At 35.0% G+C, this 13,014-nt stretch overlaps 1 protein-coding gene across 1 annotated transcript; it reads right to left on the reverse strand.

The window, feature by feature from the left end:
• Nucleotides 1-312: 312 nt before the first annotated feature.
• On the reverse strand, nt 313-4,343 carry LOC142983712 (uncharacterized). Its single transcript, XM_076130719.1, has 2 exons — nt 3,933-4,343; nt 313-1,717 (listed from the first exon to the last, which is right to left on the reverse strand). The coding sequence occupies exons 1-2, from the start codon at nt 4,276-4,278 to the stop codon at nt 804-806; spliced, it is 1,260 nt and encodes a 419-aa protein (XP_075986834.1). The 5' UTR covers nt 4,279-4,343; the 3' UTR covers nt 313-803.
• Between the last annotated feature and the right edge of the window lie 8,671 nt (nt 4,344-13,014).

Below are 13,014 nucleotides of genomic sequence, written 5' to 3' on the forward strand. Positions count from 1 at the left end.
AATATCAAGTTACCGTGTAGCCTTGCCCTTGCCATTTTACAATAATTATTGGAGGATGTGCTTTCGGTTTTGTAGGTAATTAGGTACGTAGTCGTGATCTTTCAAAAGCTACGTGGTCTACATTTAAAACTGATCATAGAATATAACACAACGACACAGTTTATTTAATGTTTCACAGTAGTAAGTGAGTGTCGGGATCTTAGTTTACGATACCTCGATCAAACTTTAATGATTCTTTACATCCTTTATCAATGAAGTAATGGTTTTAGGTTAGGTTAATTGGTTGGAAGTGAAACAAAAACGAAATCGCCATAAACTTTATTGCACCTTTATTAAGCTTCATTTAAGTACTAGTTTTGTACTATATACAAACGTGCCAATGTATTTGACTATTAAAACATTTACTCGACAACCTTAAAAATTATTTACAACACAATAAAAACTAACTGTAACAATTCTACTAACTACGTGCTTTGGCTAACGTTACTTCATCTTTGGTTTCATTTATTGCCACATAAAAATAACTCATTCAATAAAGACAACTTTATTTTTGTGTGAAATTTAAAATTTACGAATCGTGCTTCATTTATTTCGAGTCGAAAACTTAACGCCATTTTGAAAAATCTAATCATACGTTAATACTGAATTCTAAATTCAAATCGTGAAGTTTGACGTTCACAAAAACGTGACTTTTTAATACACTTTAAAAATAGAACAGGTTCACTTTGAAAGTCTACATTCAATAGTGTTCTACAAATTGGTGTTCAACCTCATTACACGAAAATTCATCCGAAAATGTATTTTTAGTTTTCTATCTCGATGTTACTAGCCATACTTTCATTACTGTTCTCGTTTAAATCGACGTGAGTCTTGATTTTGGGGTCTGGTTTCTCTTTAAGAGCCTTTTCTTCAAACTCTTTGCTGTCCGTCCTTTCTTGACTTCGATCGACGTCACAAGGGACTGGCATGCCGAATGTCGAATGGCCCGGGTAATACATATAAGGTAAGGGTAAATTAGGATAATTTACACTCAAATGTGGTCCATACAGCGACTGTAATACTGCTTGATTGTAAGACTCTTGTAATAAAGTTTTGTACTCTGGATTTTTGGCGAAATCCACGCCGTAGACTCCAGCGAAGTGTTTTAAAATCGGCGAACTTTCTAGCAAGTTCGGTGGTGTGAAGAGGGGATTTAAGGTCTTTCCTAACATCGGGTTTTGGTACGGCTTTAGATCAGGTAAGCTTGGTTGTCCATTATTATTTACTAGGACTTTGACTGCCACTTTCCTCGCATGGTTTGCGGCAGCTGCAGCGGCTGCCAACATGCCGTTCTCCTGCATCTGTAGCTGCTTTCTCTTCGTCTTATACCGTCTATTTTGGAACCATATCTTGACCTGTGTCTCTGTGAGTTTGAGGCTCACAGCTAAATCAGCTCTTTCGGGGCCTGAGAGGTATCTTTGCTGGCTGAACCGTCGTTCGAGCTCATAAACTTGCGCGTGGGAGAACGCTGCCCGGGAACGTTTCTTCCTACCACTGTTTTGTGAATATTCGTTCATGTTGTAGCTCGGTGAGTGCATGATTCTGTTGTCGTTGGGCGGTGTGGTACATTTCCGTGGTTCGTAGTGAAGGAACGGCTTGTAGGCGATGTCTGAGGAGGGAGAGGAGTTCGCTCGACGGACCGGAGAGTCCGTGTTTGATGAGCGTGAGTCGTAGTCATCTGTAACAATGGAGATGTTGCTTTAGTAACACATTTAGGGGGGTAAAATAGAGTACAGTTTGGAAATTGTAAGACATTATCTTAGTACTAATTGTGAAAACTTAAGTTTATGATTTATATTTTATAATTATTAATAATAATGACTATACTATAACTACTGTCTAGAAAAACAAATAATAATCTTAAATTGGTTCCACTTTAAAATTTATTGATAAACATTAGGCACACATTCTGATTTTAGTCTTACTTAGTTAAATAATAAAATACTCTACTCAAGAAAGTACTTCTTCTTCGTCTTAATGTATGGTCAACCTAGTGTCAAGTTCTGCAAGCCACCCGTACGTTAAATATAGCACCTACTAAAGAATTGTTTTAAACCTTCGAACGTTCAACCTGGCACAATAACATTTCAGTACCATTAACTAAAAACTAACTGGTACGAGAAAACTCCAAACTCATTAGGGCAGATTCACACGATCGTGGAATCAATTAAATTGCTATCGGCACACGCCATCCGCGTATAAAGGCGTTCACACAATAGATCCATTACGCAAATTGTTGCAGTCATTAGACGCGGTAACACGCGGTAAAAGATAGTTGTGAAAGGGAACGCCGACGGCGAATGGTAACAGTATTTTTGCGTGCGATGCTCTATTGTGACAAGTTTTGATGTCATTTGATGTCACCCTGATTCTAATTGATGTAAGCAGGTTGAATGTGCTGTGATTTTCGTAATGACTTTATTTTTGTGGTCTATTGATATGTATGGTTGCTTGATATCAATTTTTGCTATGAAGTATAAGTAAGGCCATGTTAGATTGATAAAAAAGGTAAATGGTTTAAAATATTAAGCATTTGAGTTGATATGAAACGATTTTTACTTTGTTTTGTTCAACGAATAATGCAACTTAACGTAGCAATTACGAACGGATAAGTACAATAAGTCATAACGATAATTATAACACAATATTCCATACACAATTTCTATAAAACGACGACGACTTTCAACACGACCTTACGATAACCAATCACAAAAATTTACATTAAAACCAGACAATTTGCTCGAACTACAAACCTAGTAATTACTAAATTGAATGGGTGAATAGCTTTTAAGCGTCATCACTTATAGTAATGAGGGTGTAGCGTAATCGGTGGAAGAGGCAAGTGATGTTAAGTGGCGATGTCTCGGGGCGGTACGGCGGCCGCCCGGCGTGACACTAGTGCGGTGTGTACGCACCCTTACGTCCATTGTCACCAGCCGGTAATTACCGAATACGAATTTGAATTTGGTATTTTGGAACAATCGATATCGGAATGACCTTTTAATGTCTTTGAAGGATTTGGAAATAGAACTGATTTTATAGTGAGCTGTCTTTTGTTATGTCAAACATGCTGTTGTTTATTTTTATTTGGAATCAATTAAAGTATCATCTATAGTAAGGTACGAAGGCAACGATGCTTTATAATCATTTTCAAAAGGATACAATATGTACGTTGTAACTAAAACAACAGTAGGTACATGTAGTATCAAAATAATAAGATTTTATAATATCTACTCTTTCCTTTTTAGCACAATTAAAGTTTCTTAAGTATGCTAAGAATTAAACTTCCAGATTAATAGAGTAAAATCGTATTGTATTCATTATGGGAAAAATATACATTTTTAACTTCTAAACATTCTTTACTAACAATTGCAGAAGTATGACCGGTAGCTACACTATACAACGATTTAATTAAGAGGGTCAAGAAGTATTAATTATATTATATATAAGTATTATTATTAATAATAACTATTTATGTAAGTCCTAGCCATTGTGTTTGGTCTGAGTGCATTCAGTATCTAGGATTAATTTGATGACAATCCAGGATACATATTTTCATTTCAGACAAAAATGTAAAATTGTTAAGTAAAGTAGAGCAAAGGTTTAAAATGTTATGTCCAAAATTAATTGTATTATGTAACAATGGCGTAATTATTATAAGACAATTAGGGGCCTTAAAGTAACTTCAACACCTTTTTATTTTCTCAAAAGTAGGGAAGCATTTTATCGAATGGTTATCCTATTAGAAATTATCTAGTAACCTCACAATAAAAAAATAAAACATTTCTATTCTGTGTCAAACACAAGTATTACAAGTCATAAATGTAATTAAATAGAAATTAAAGAGTTTACAATGATGACCGAATAAATTAATTAATTATCATGAAACATACCTGATAGTTCCGTGACTGAATAATTGTTTTTCCGCGACATGTCGAGCGCTGCGTCCCCGCCATAGTCCCTGTACCCGCTGCAGTCATCATAATACTTCAATCCTTTCTCCAACACGTCCTTCTTCAGCCCATAACCATCCTCCTTGCTGTAACAACTCCCATTCTTCCCCAAAAAGTTCATCTTCGCGCCAAAATTTTCCGAACAAAACATCCCGTTGTCAAAATCGCACTTCGCCTCATTCTCTTTGGTCAAAATGTCGTTTATCGAGAAAGGAGTATTTAAATTAGTCTTCTCACAATCTTGCAAAGTCAGAGACTCTTTGAAATTCTTTAATTTCGATTCCATTTTTAAAAATTCAAACACACATTGAGTTTAACACTTCACCGCGCGGGACTCGCCTCACCGCAAAAGCGTTCCTCAAACGAATAAACTTTGGGTGATAGATTGCCCGCCTGTTTGACGTGTTTAAGCCTTAGACAAGGACGGGTATACTAAGCTTTTCACAACGTTTGCACCCGCTAGAGTGAGATAGCGAGTATTTAAGGCGGTCGTTTTTTAAAAAAGCTCGTGAAGTAGCGTAAGTAGTGGGGATCGTTGAGTTTTTCTTGAAGATGTTTACGTGAATGCGATTTGATCGCTTAGCTCACATGCATAGTGTGATGCTGCTGAGAATTGGCCGATGTATTGGATTTTGCAAGTCACCTGTGTGGTATTCTGGTATTCCATTAAATAAATTAATCTTTCCTTATGATACAAGTTGACACGATGCATTTAAGAGCTCTTCTTGCTTGTTAAATAGCATAGTTTAATGTGGTAAAAATAATGTTTTTTTCGTAGGAAACATGATTAACTAAAGAAAATGTTCTAATTAATGTAACAATACAATTGGTAACAAAATATCAATCGAATAACATGTTATGTCGCACTTTTAACATTGAGGTACTGTGTCAACGTTTTGTATTTTTTATTATCCTCATCATCATATTGGTATCAAATCATGCCCAACCGAGGTTTCTTTAATTTCTCAATAAGCTAAACCAAACATTACACAGTATTTCTTACAGTGCATAATAACATAGAATATTGTTTATCTCCTAATACTCAGCCAATCCACAGCGACTCTACTAAGTCGCTGCACCGTCCATATAATCCAACTTCCATAAGCGCCCACCGTTAACGCGCGCTTTATCAGTAAGTGCTTGACAAGTGTCTATCTATCTTTGTCGCACCTACACCCGCCTTCCTTACCCTACTCCCAGCGTCCCTTTCCCTCATTAGAGCCCCATTTAAACCGACCAATAAGAAGCGCCCAGCTCTGGTGACCGACCAATAAAAGAAGTGGGTGAGTGGAAGTGTCAACATAAATTTTCTTTTTAATTTTCGAATGCGGAAAATTCTTTCCGTTGTTTTTATGGCGGCGTGATTTGTAATTGGAATCGTACGCCGGTGGCCATTTCCTTGTTCCGTGCGATATTTATTTTTGTTAAAGTGATTAATTTATTGGCACTTCGACGGAAATATGTATTGAAATAATAAAATAATATTATTGGAACTGTAATTTATGGGAGAGGATCGTGGTACATATGTTTTATATTAGTTCGTCGTTTTATTACTGTTGCGTAAATTTTGTAGATTGGCAAAGAGTTCGTCGGTAGAATAGGCTGATTAGTAACTCAGTAATGTAAGTCTCCACAACACCCGTTAGTATTAGGTCGGGGAAAAAGTCTTTTCGCATTATAGTATGTATGAACTTGTAATAAAATCTCTTTGGCTTCAAGAATCACAAATGAGTACACGGTTCATTAGGTTTATTTCAGTAAGCTCGTGAGGTACCCAAATATCGAGCTTTTTTGTATAGAGAAAAGATTTTATTACAAGTTCATACATACTGTAATGCGAAAAGACTTTTTCCCCGACCTAATATTATTCTGTGTTGTCTAAAAACACAGTAGAGAGTCGAAAATAGGCCCTACACCCAACAATATTTATTAGGTCTTCGAAAACTCGATATTAATGGATAAAAGTTCGTCTTAGTTTATTTCTTACTTCATAGTTCTAGTAGATACTCGCTACGTTTATAAAATGATGCCAACTGTAACGACTGTAATATGACATAATGTAAACTTTTCCTGTTATTTCTTATAGGAGATTGTTAGAAACTTGTCAAATGTCAATGTACCGTATTTATAGAATACTGTGCCTCAATTCTCTACTACTATCGACTACCGATAACCGAACTGTCATCGAGAAATTTTGTATGAAAATCTGATCAGCGCCTCTGACGGGTGTCGTAGGAAACATTTTGGCAGTACATTCTAAATGTCAAATTTCGATAGCTAGCCGGTTGTCGGTACTCGATAGTGGTTGATACAGGTACTGAATGAAATTCAGATGTCGTTTTGTTTTGTTGCTAATAATTACTGTACTTTCGGAAATTGCCCGGTTTCTGAGGCACATTTAGCGATAGTTTATCTATTCAAACTGTTTTTTTATATGAGTTCAAACGTTATTGAATAGATAAACTACCGCTTAATGTATCTCAGACACTGGGGGGCTAGATTAAAATTTTGTAGGTAATGTAACTGAAAATTCAAGCAAACCGTGGTGAGCTACCTCGATCAATTATTGCAATGCGAAAGTTTAAAGTGACTTACCAACATTCATTGCATTAAACCAGCCTAGGAACGTACCTACCACAATGTATCATTGCTGATTTACTTAAAATTACTATAGGTATTTAGCCTACTTATTATTTCAATAATTTTCTTCTTCTTAAAAAGCTCCTAAAAAGAGTGACTGCCTTACGGACCTCCACAACCTGGGTTATAATATTATAATAACACGAATCCATTCTGTAAAACTGGTTGACCTTCAAGCTTCTGAGTACTGTTAACGACTATCAAAACTTTTCGAAAATGACAGCCGGGACCTACAGTTTATCGTGCCTACCAAAACACGGAGGAACTCGATACGTATAAGATGGCCACCCATCCTCATATCAACCTCGGCAAGCGTGCCTTTACCTCAGAGATGTATCCGCGCGGCTGTTGTTAACTAAGCCCCGGACTTAGCTTTTGGCCTAATCTATAATCTATAATATCTATAATAATATTATAAAGTTGAAGAATTTGTTTGTTTGAACGCGCTAATCTCAGGAACTACTGTTCCGATTTGAAAAATTATTTCAGTGTTAGATAGCACATTAATCGAAGAAGGCTATAGTCTATATATCATCACTCTACGACCAATAGGAGCAGAGTACCAGTAAAAACTGTTACAAAAACGGGGAAAAAAATCACGCATTCTCTCCTACGTGACGCAAGCAAAGTTGCGCGGGTCAGCTAGTACTTACTAGATATAAGTGCTCTTAAGTAATGACCTCAATATCTATAAAAAGCTACACTCCAAACACAATTAACCCGTATTTTGCGGTAAAATACTTATAAAACCATAAACCAAACAGACATCAAAAGGGTATAGACAATAAAATCCAAATGAGACGTTCACTTAACATCGATTTGATCTCCGCATCGAGTTGATTGATCATCGATATATCGATATATCGATATAATCGGTATAATCGAGTCCACCATCGATATAGCTGACCGCAACACAAACCACTTATAAACACTTCGGGCTACCACTTATGATCGAAGTAGACGTCGGAATAGAATAGACTAGACCATTTTTCTTTTTTAATTATATTTTTTTCTAATTGGTACATGACAATAAATTAAATAGGTACTTACCAACCTATAATTTATGCCCAGTACTCGTTCATTTTCATTTCTTGTGCCTTGACTTAAACAGCAGAGGTTTTGCTAATTGGGGAATTGAGCTAACAACATTCATCGTTGATCTGAATGAAATGTTTTGGGATATGTGTGTGGAATATATGTAAAGAACATACCTATGAAAATTTTAGGGTAATTTTCACATTTCAAAACATTTATTCAGCAAATAAGTATCAAACAGTTGTCGTAAATTATGTTAGTAGAACAATTACAGGCCTTTTAGCAAAATCTAATAGGTTTCTCTTACCTAACTTTTACATATAATACGTCAGTCGTCACACCGGAAAAGATAATGAAAAATAAATATGTTATATGAAAACTTATTACAATTTGACTTTCGTTGTGCCGACTATAATCACATTTCATTTCAGTACCTAGCTGGTTAATATAACACAATGCATCTAGCTTGAAAATAAATTTATGACTAAGATAGATAGTCAAACTAAAGATATTCATTATACTAAAAGCCTGGTAATTAAAAAGAACAATAATAACTAATAAATTATTAGGTACTAGCTGACCCGCGCAACTTCGCTTGCGTCACATAAGAGAATCATAATTTTCCCCGTTTTTGTAACATTTTTCACTGGTACTCTGCTCCTATTGGTCGTAGCGTGATGATATATAGCCTATAGCCTTCCTCGATAAATGGGCTATCTAACACTGAAAGAATTTTTCAAATCGGACCAGTAGTTCCTGAGATTAGCGCATTCAAACAAACAAACAAACAAACTCTTCAGCTTTATAATATTAGTATAGATGTAACAGTCGATTGGTTGCAAGGTCTGTGGCGACCCACTTGATGGTATATGATATCCGTTGTTAAACGAACATCATCTAAATGAAATATAAAACGTTCACAACAGCTCTTTATTTTGTTGTTCCCTTCATCTCAACATATGTTAGGAAATATATTAAACTGTTAATAATTACTTAGTTTAATTTATATCATAATTCTTTGGTACTTGTGATTGTAATATTTAACTGACTTTAAAGAAAGTTCTTAATGCATCGGAACCTTTTTTTGCAAAAAGTTTAATGCGCTAAATTGATTGTACTTAGTTGCCAACAATGCTATGCGTTACCACAAATGTGTATATTATGTATATCATATTATTATTTAAGTATCTGCTAGTATTACTCACAGACACTGGTTTAGTATGTATAAGAAAGTCAGTAGAGATCTTTGAAATAAAAGTTAAGAAATCTACTAGAACTCAACACTACTAGAATTAATTAATATAACGCCACGGTTTATTTGCTGCTTCGTCTATCACCAACAGAATTATTTTCAGCATTACTAACTCGCTAAAGTATAGTATCAAAGTAAAAAAAACATAATTACAAAGCACATTCATCAAATAATACTTTTATTTACGGTACAAAGCACAAAATTATTCCTCACAATGTATTCGAAGTCAGATCAATTTTTGCATTTTATAACTATCATAACCATAAAAACTTCACTCTATTTCCAATATCAAGCTTTGAATCACATTACTGATCTATTACACTTTTCAATACAAACTTAATTATCATCTTGCCATTGTAAAGATTAAAAGACAGGAAATGAAAAATTAAAAGATCCTTTGTTCCCAAAATAAGCTCATGAAGCCATCATCTCAAATTAGATCGTATAATAACCACTAAAATGAAGAAAGAAATCAATTATGATCGATTACCTTTCACTTGAACCGAATCGATTAGTAAACAATCGAGAGAGTGGCACTTTGCAAACAAAAGACTTCCTAATTGAATCCAAAAGTCGGATAATCGGTTCGTAAAAAGTGTATTATACACTAACTTCCAGTATTATTTTGCATGAATTAATGTGTTGGTAGATATGCCACGTTTTGGTGTTCTTAATGTTAATAAAAAAATACTTACACCATATTCTTTTAGGGAACGTATTTTCCCTAAAATCAACTAACTAGGCAATAGTCCAATAAGTTTCTGTTTTTAGAAATTTTTAGATACAGCTTTCACCTTGGCTTAGTTTTAGCTAAATGCAAAATTTTAGTTTGGGTGTGTAAACAATAGATAAGATGTTTGCCTTCGTTATCAATACTTCCTGGATTTGTAGGTCTATTATAGATTCAAGTTTATGAAAATGAATCAACCAGCTATGTAAATATTGTGTATAAGTATTTACAAAGTTAAAATAAACAGTAAGTCGCTCTACATTAATATTATAATAATATGCTATGTTCATCTGTCACAGGTATACATATATTAGGAATGTATTTTTAAATTACTGTACCTTATAACAGGATGTAATAATAATATATGTCTACTGTTGGTAAATCCAGTCCAATAAATAAAGAAATAAATAAACATGTAACTCGTCTCTACTAAATAAAACTAACGCGATTCTCTCCCCATTGTACAAGGGTCTTTATAAAGTGATTACAAGAGGAAGAATAGAGATAATGCGTTCCGGATTGTTGGGACGCGATGACCGCGGTGTGTTTGAACAAGGGCGAGTATTTGCGGGAGGGTGCCGCGGGGTACGCCGACGGGAACTTGATGGGCAGAAAATTCACTGTTGAATGAGATAACTCGTCCATAAATTTTTGGCCACTATGAAACTTAGATTTTTAAATACTGTTTTATTTTTAGGTAGGTATCAAAAGTAATGTTTCTCGTTGCATAGAAATGTTTGAAAGTGATGCTGGTAAATTGACGATGTAAAATGAAAAATGTTGCTCGGTAGGTATACTCAGCAGCAAAGAAATTTGAACAAATATAATTATTCGAAAAATTCTTCAAAATAAAAAAAAGGGTAGTAAAAGCACCGACGCAGTTTTAAAGAGTATTAAAGCAACATTTAGAAATAATGGATTGCAATAAACAGGTCGTTGCAAAAATGTTTTAAAATTGTGATACATTGAAAAATTACAACCGAAAAGTAAGACGCTGAAATATCACACACATAACCATCTCCCACATAGCGCAGCGCAGTCGGGTAAAAATTATTGCGTATACTAGCGACATCTAGTCTAAATTCGTAAACGGAACAACTTTCAGTATGCTGGCAGTTAACAAGCTATAGTACTTTTGCTATTCACCACTAGATGTCACTTTATTAAGATAAACAAAATGTAGGATTTCATTAAGATTTTTCACTAATTTATTTCACAAGAATTTAATTAGATATTATTTTGATTCATTAAAATAAAAATGCTGCTAAGTTTTTCACCTTTTTTTAAACAATATCAATACGCAGACAAACTCTTTAGAATAACTTTTCGACGACAGATGGCGTTGATAAACAAAATTCTATAATCCGGACACCATTTTTAAAGTTTACCTAATGCTTATTATTTTTTATTTTCGAATAAGAAAAGATAAATAATATCTGTATTTAATTATAGATACACAAAGCTAAATGTGCATTATTTTAATAAATGTTAAATGTATATCTTCTTCTTCTTATCGTATGGTTAGTGGTCAACCTAGTGTCAAAGTTGTTCAAGCCGCCCGAAGGCCTTTGACATGGCTTAACGACTGTTATCTTAGTAGACAACAGCCGGGACCGACTTTTAACGTGCCCTCCGAAGCACGGAGACGCCTAGTTCAATTACCACTATGCGGTCACCCATCTATAGAGTGACCGCGCCAAGGGTTGCTTAACCCACAGATCGTTTACCGACCGGTGAGCGCAACTGGCTATGGGCGCCTCATTAATATTATTTTATTTTAATAAATGTTAAAGGAGGCACCCTCTGCTGCCCGTGACACAAACCACATGGTGTAGCCGTCATGTTTGCCTCAGTTTGACCGGCGTCTCGCTCTGTGTAATTGATACGATAATCGCCCTCTGTTGTGTTATTTATCAGATTTACTTGCGTTTCATTGATTTACTCAGCCCTCGATATGGATATAAATATAAGTACACATCATTATGATATTCTCAACAGGCATTCTTTTAAAATAGAGGGGTAAGAAGCGAGGTTACATGAAATTGAACTTAAATAAAAAAAATATATAAAATATTTAGCAATGGTGGGATGACCTGGACGTGTTCCTGGATGGATGGACGGACGTAACAATCGACTGAGGGGATTTGAAATTCAAGGGAGAATCCTTTGCTTAACAGTGGGACAAATAAATAGACTAAAAAAAGGTTTTACTTTAAAAAGTTAATTCCGTAATGGTTAGTTTAATTTAGAACTTTATCAGCAGAAGAAGAAAAGAAGCATCTAAATGTAACCCATTTTTACCCTCAGCTTAGAAAATAAATATACAAACCGACCTTATAATAACGTCATACCTACTCAAGTTAACACATACTTGCAAAATACACCAATAGGTACCAAACCAAAAAATCTGAATTACTGAAAAAAAATCTGAACACGGTTTCAGTATAAAATCGTGTCAAGTTTTTGTGCTCGGCGCCAAGTCTACGCGACCGGGTGTTAGCAATAACTCAGGCGAATAACTCCCGGACACACGTCACTGGGGACATTGTTCCTCTGGTCTCAGGCCTCGGGTCCCCGGGGTGAAGGCCTGACCCGACCACTTTTTGTAATAACTTTCTGACCTTTTATATTTTTTCTTCGTCGCCACCTCGCTTCATCAGGAAATTGAGATGACATTGTTTTATTTGATTTGTTGTTGTCTCGTGGCTCAGTCGTTAAATCGTCGTCAAAACTAAAGAAACTGTTTTTTGGAACTGTTGGAAGCATTTTAAATGTACATATAATAGAATACGGGATTAACGCATTTTACCTTAAAATGCCTAACGTTTCGGCGCAGGTTGCACTCACCGTGGCCGCAGGCTGTGACCACGGCGAATGCATTTTAAGGTAAAATGCGTGTTCGCGTTAATTCCCGTATTCTATTATACATTAAACATGCAATGCAAGAGTTTAAAAGTTATGTTGGAAGCATTTGTGTAATATGATCAAATACCGTTGTATTAAAACGTTATAAAGCTAATCACTGAATAATATGTAATATGGAACGTATAGCACATGCCAGTCTTTGATTGTCCTAAAAAGATGTTTGATTTTCAATAATTCGTAGTGCCGTTTTTTACAATTCTTGTATGAACTGAAATACTTTTGTGTCCTTATATTATACATAGATACTATAGATATTTATTTATTTATTTTAAAGCTTGAAAAGAGTTCCAGATTAAGAACTAATATGCTACCAGTAACAAATTTTTTTTTTAAATCATCACCAATTTTCAGCCAACCCACCATGACAAACCATATTCAACGATCCGTGAGATATTTAAAAGCTAATATTATAAAAAACGTTACAATTTAAAGGCGGTGGT

This window comes from Anticarsia gemmatalis, chromosome 24 (genome assembly GCF_050436995.1).
Source record: "Anticarsia gemmatalis isolate Benzon Research Colony breed Stoneville strain chromosome 24, ilAntGemm2 primary, whole genome shotgun sequence".
Classification (NCBI taxonomy): domain Eukaryota; kingdom Metazoa; phylum Arthropoda; class Insecta; order Lepidoptera; family Erebidae; genus Anticarsia; species Anticarsia gemmatalis.

Coding starts and splice junctions, on each gene's coding strand:
- LOC142983712 (XM_076130719.1), bottom strand. CDS start 4,278: ATGGAATCGAAATTAAAGAATTTCAAAGAGTCTCTGACTTTGCAAGAT. Junction 1,718..3,932: donor TTCAGTCACGGAACTATCAG/GTATGTTTCATG, acceptor CCATTGTTACAG/ATGACTACGACTCACGCTCA.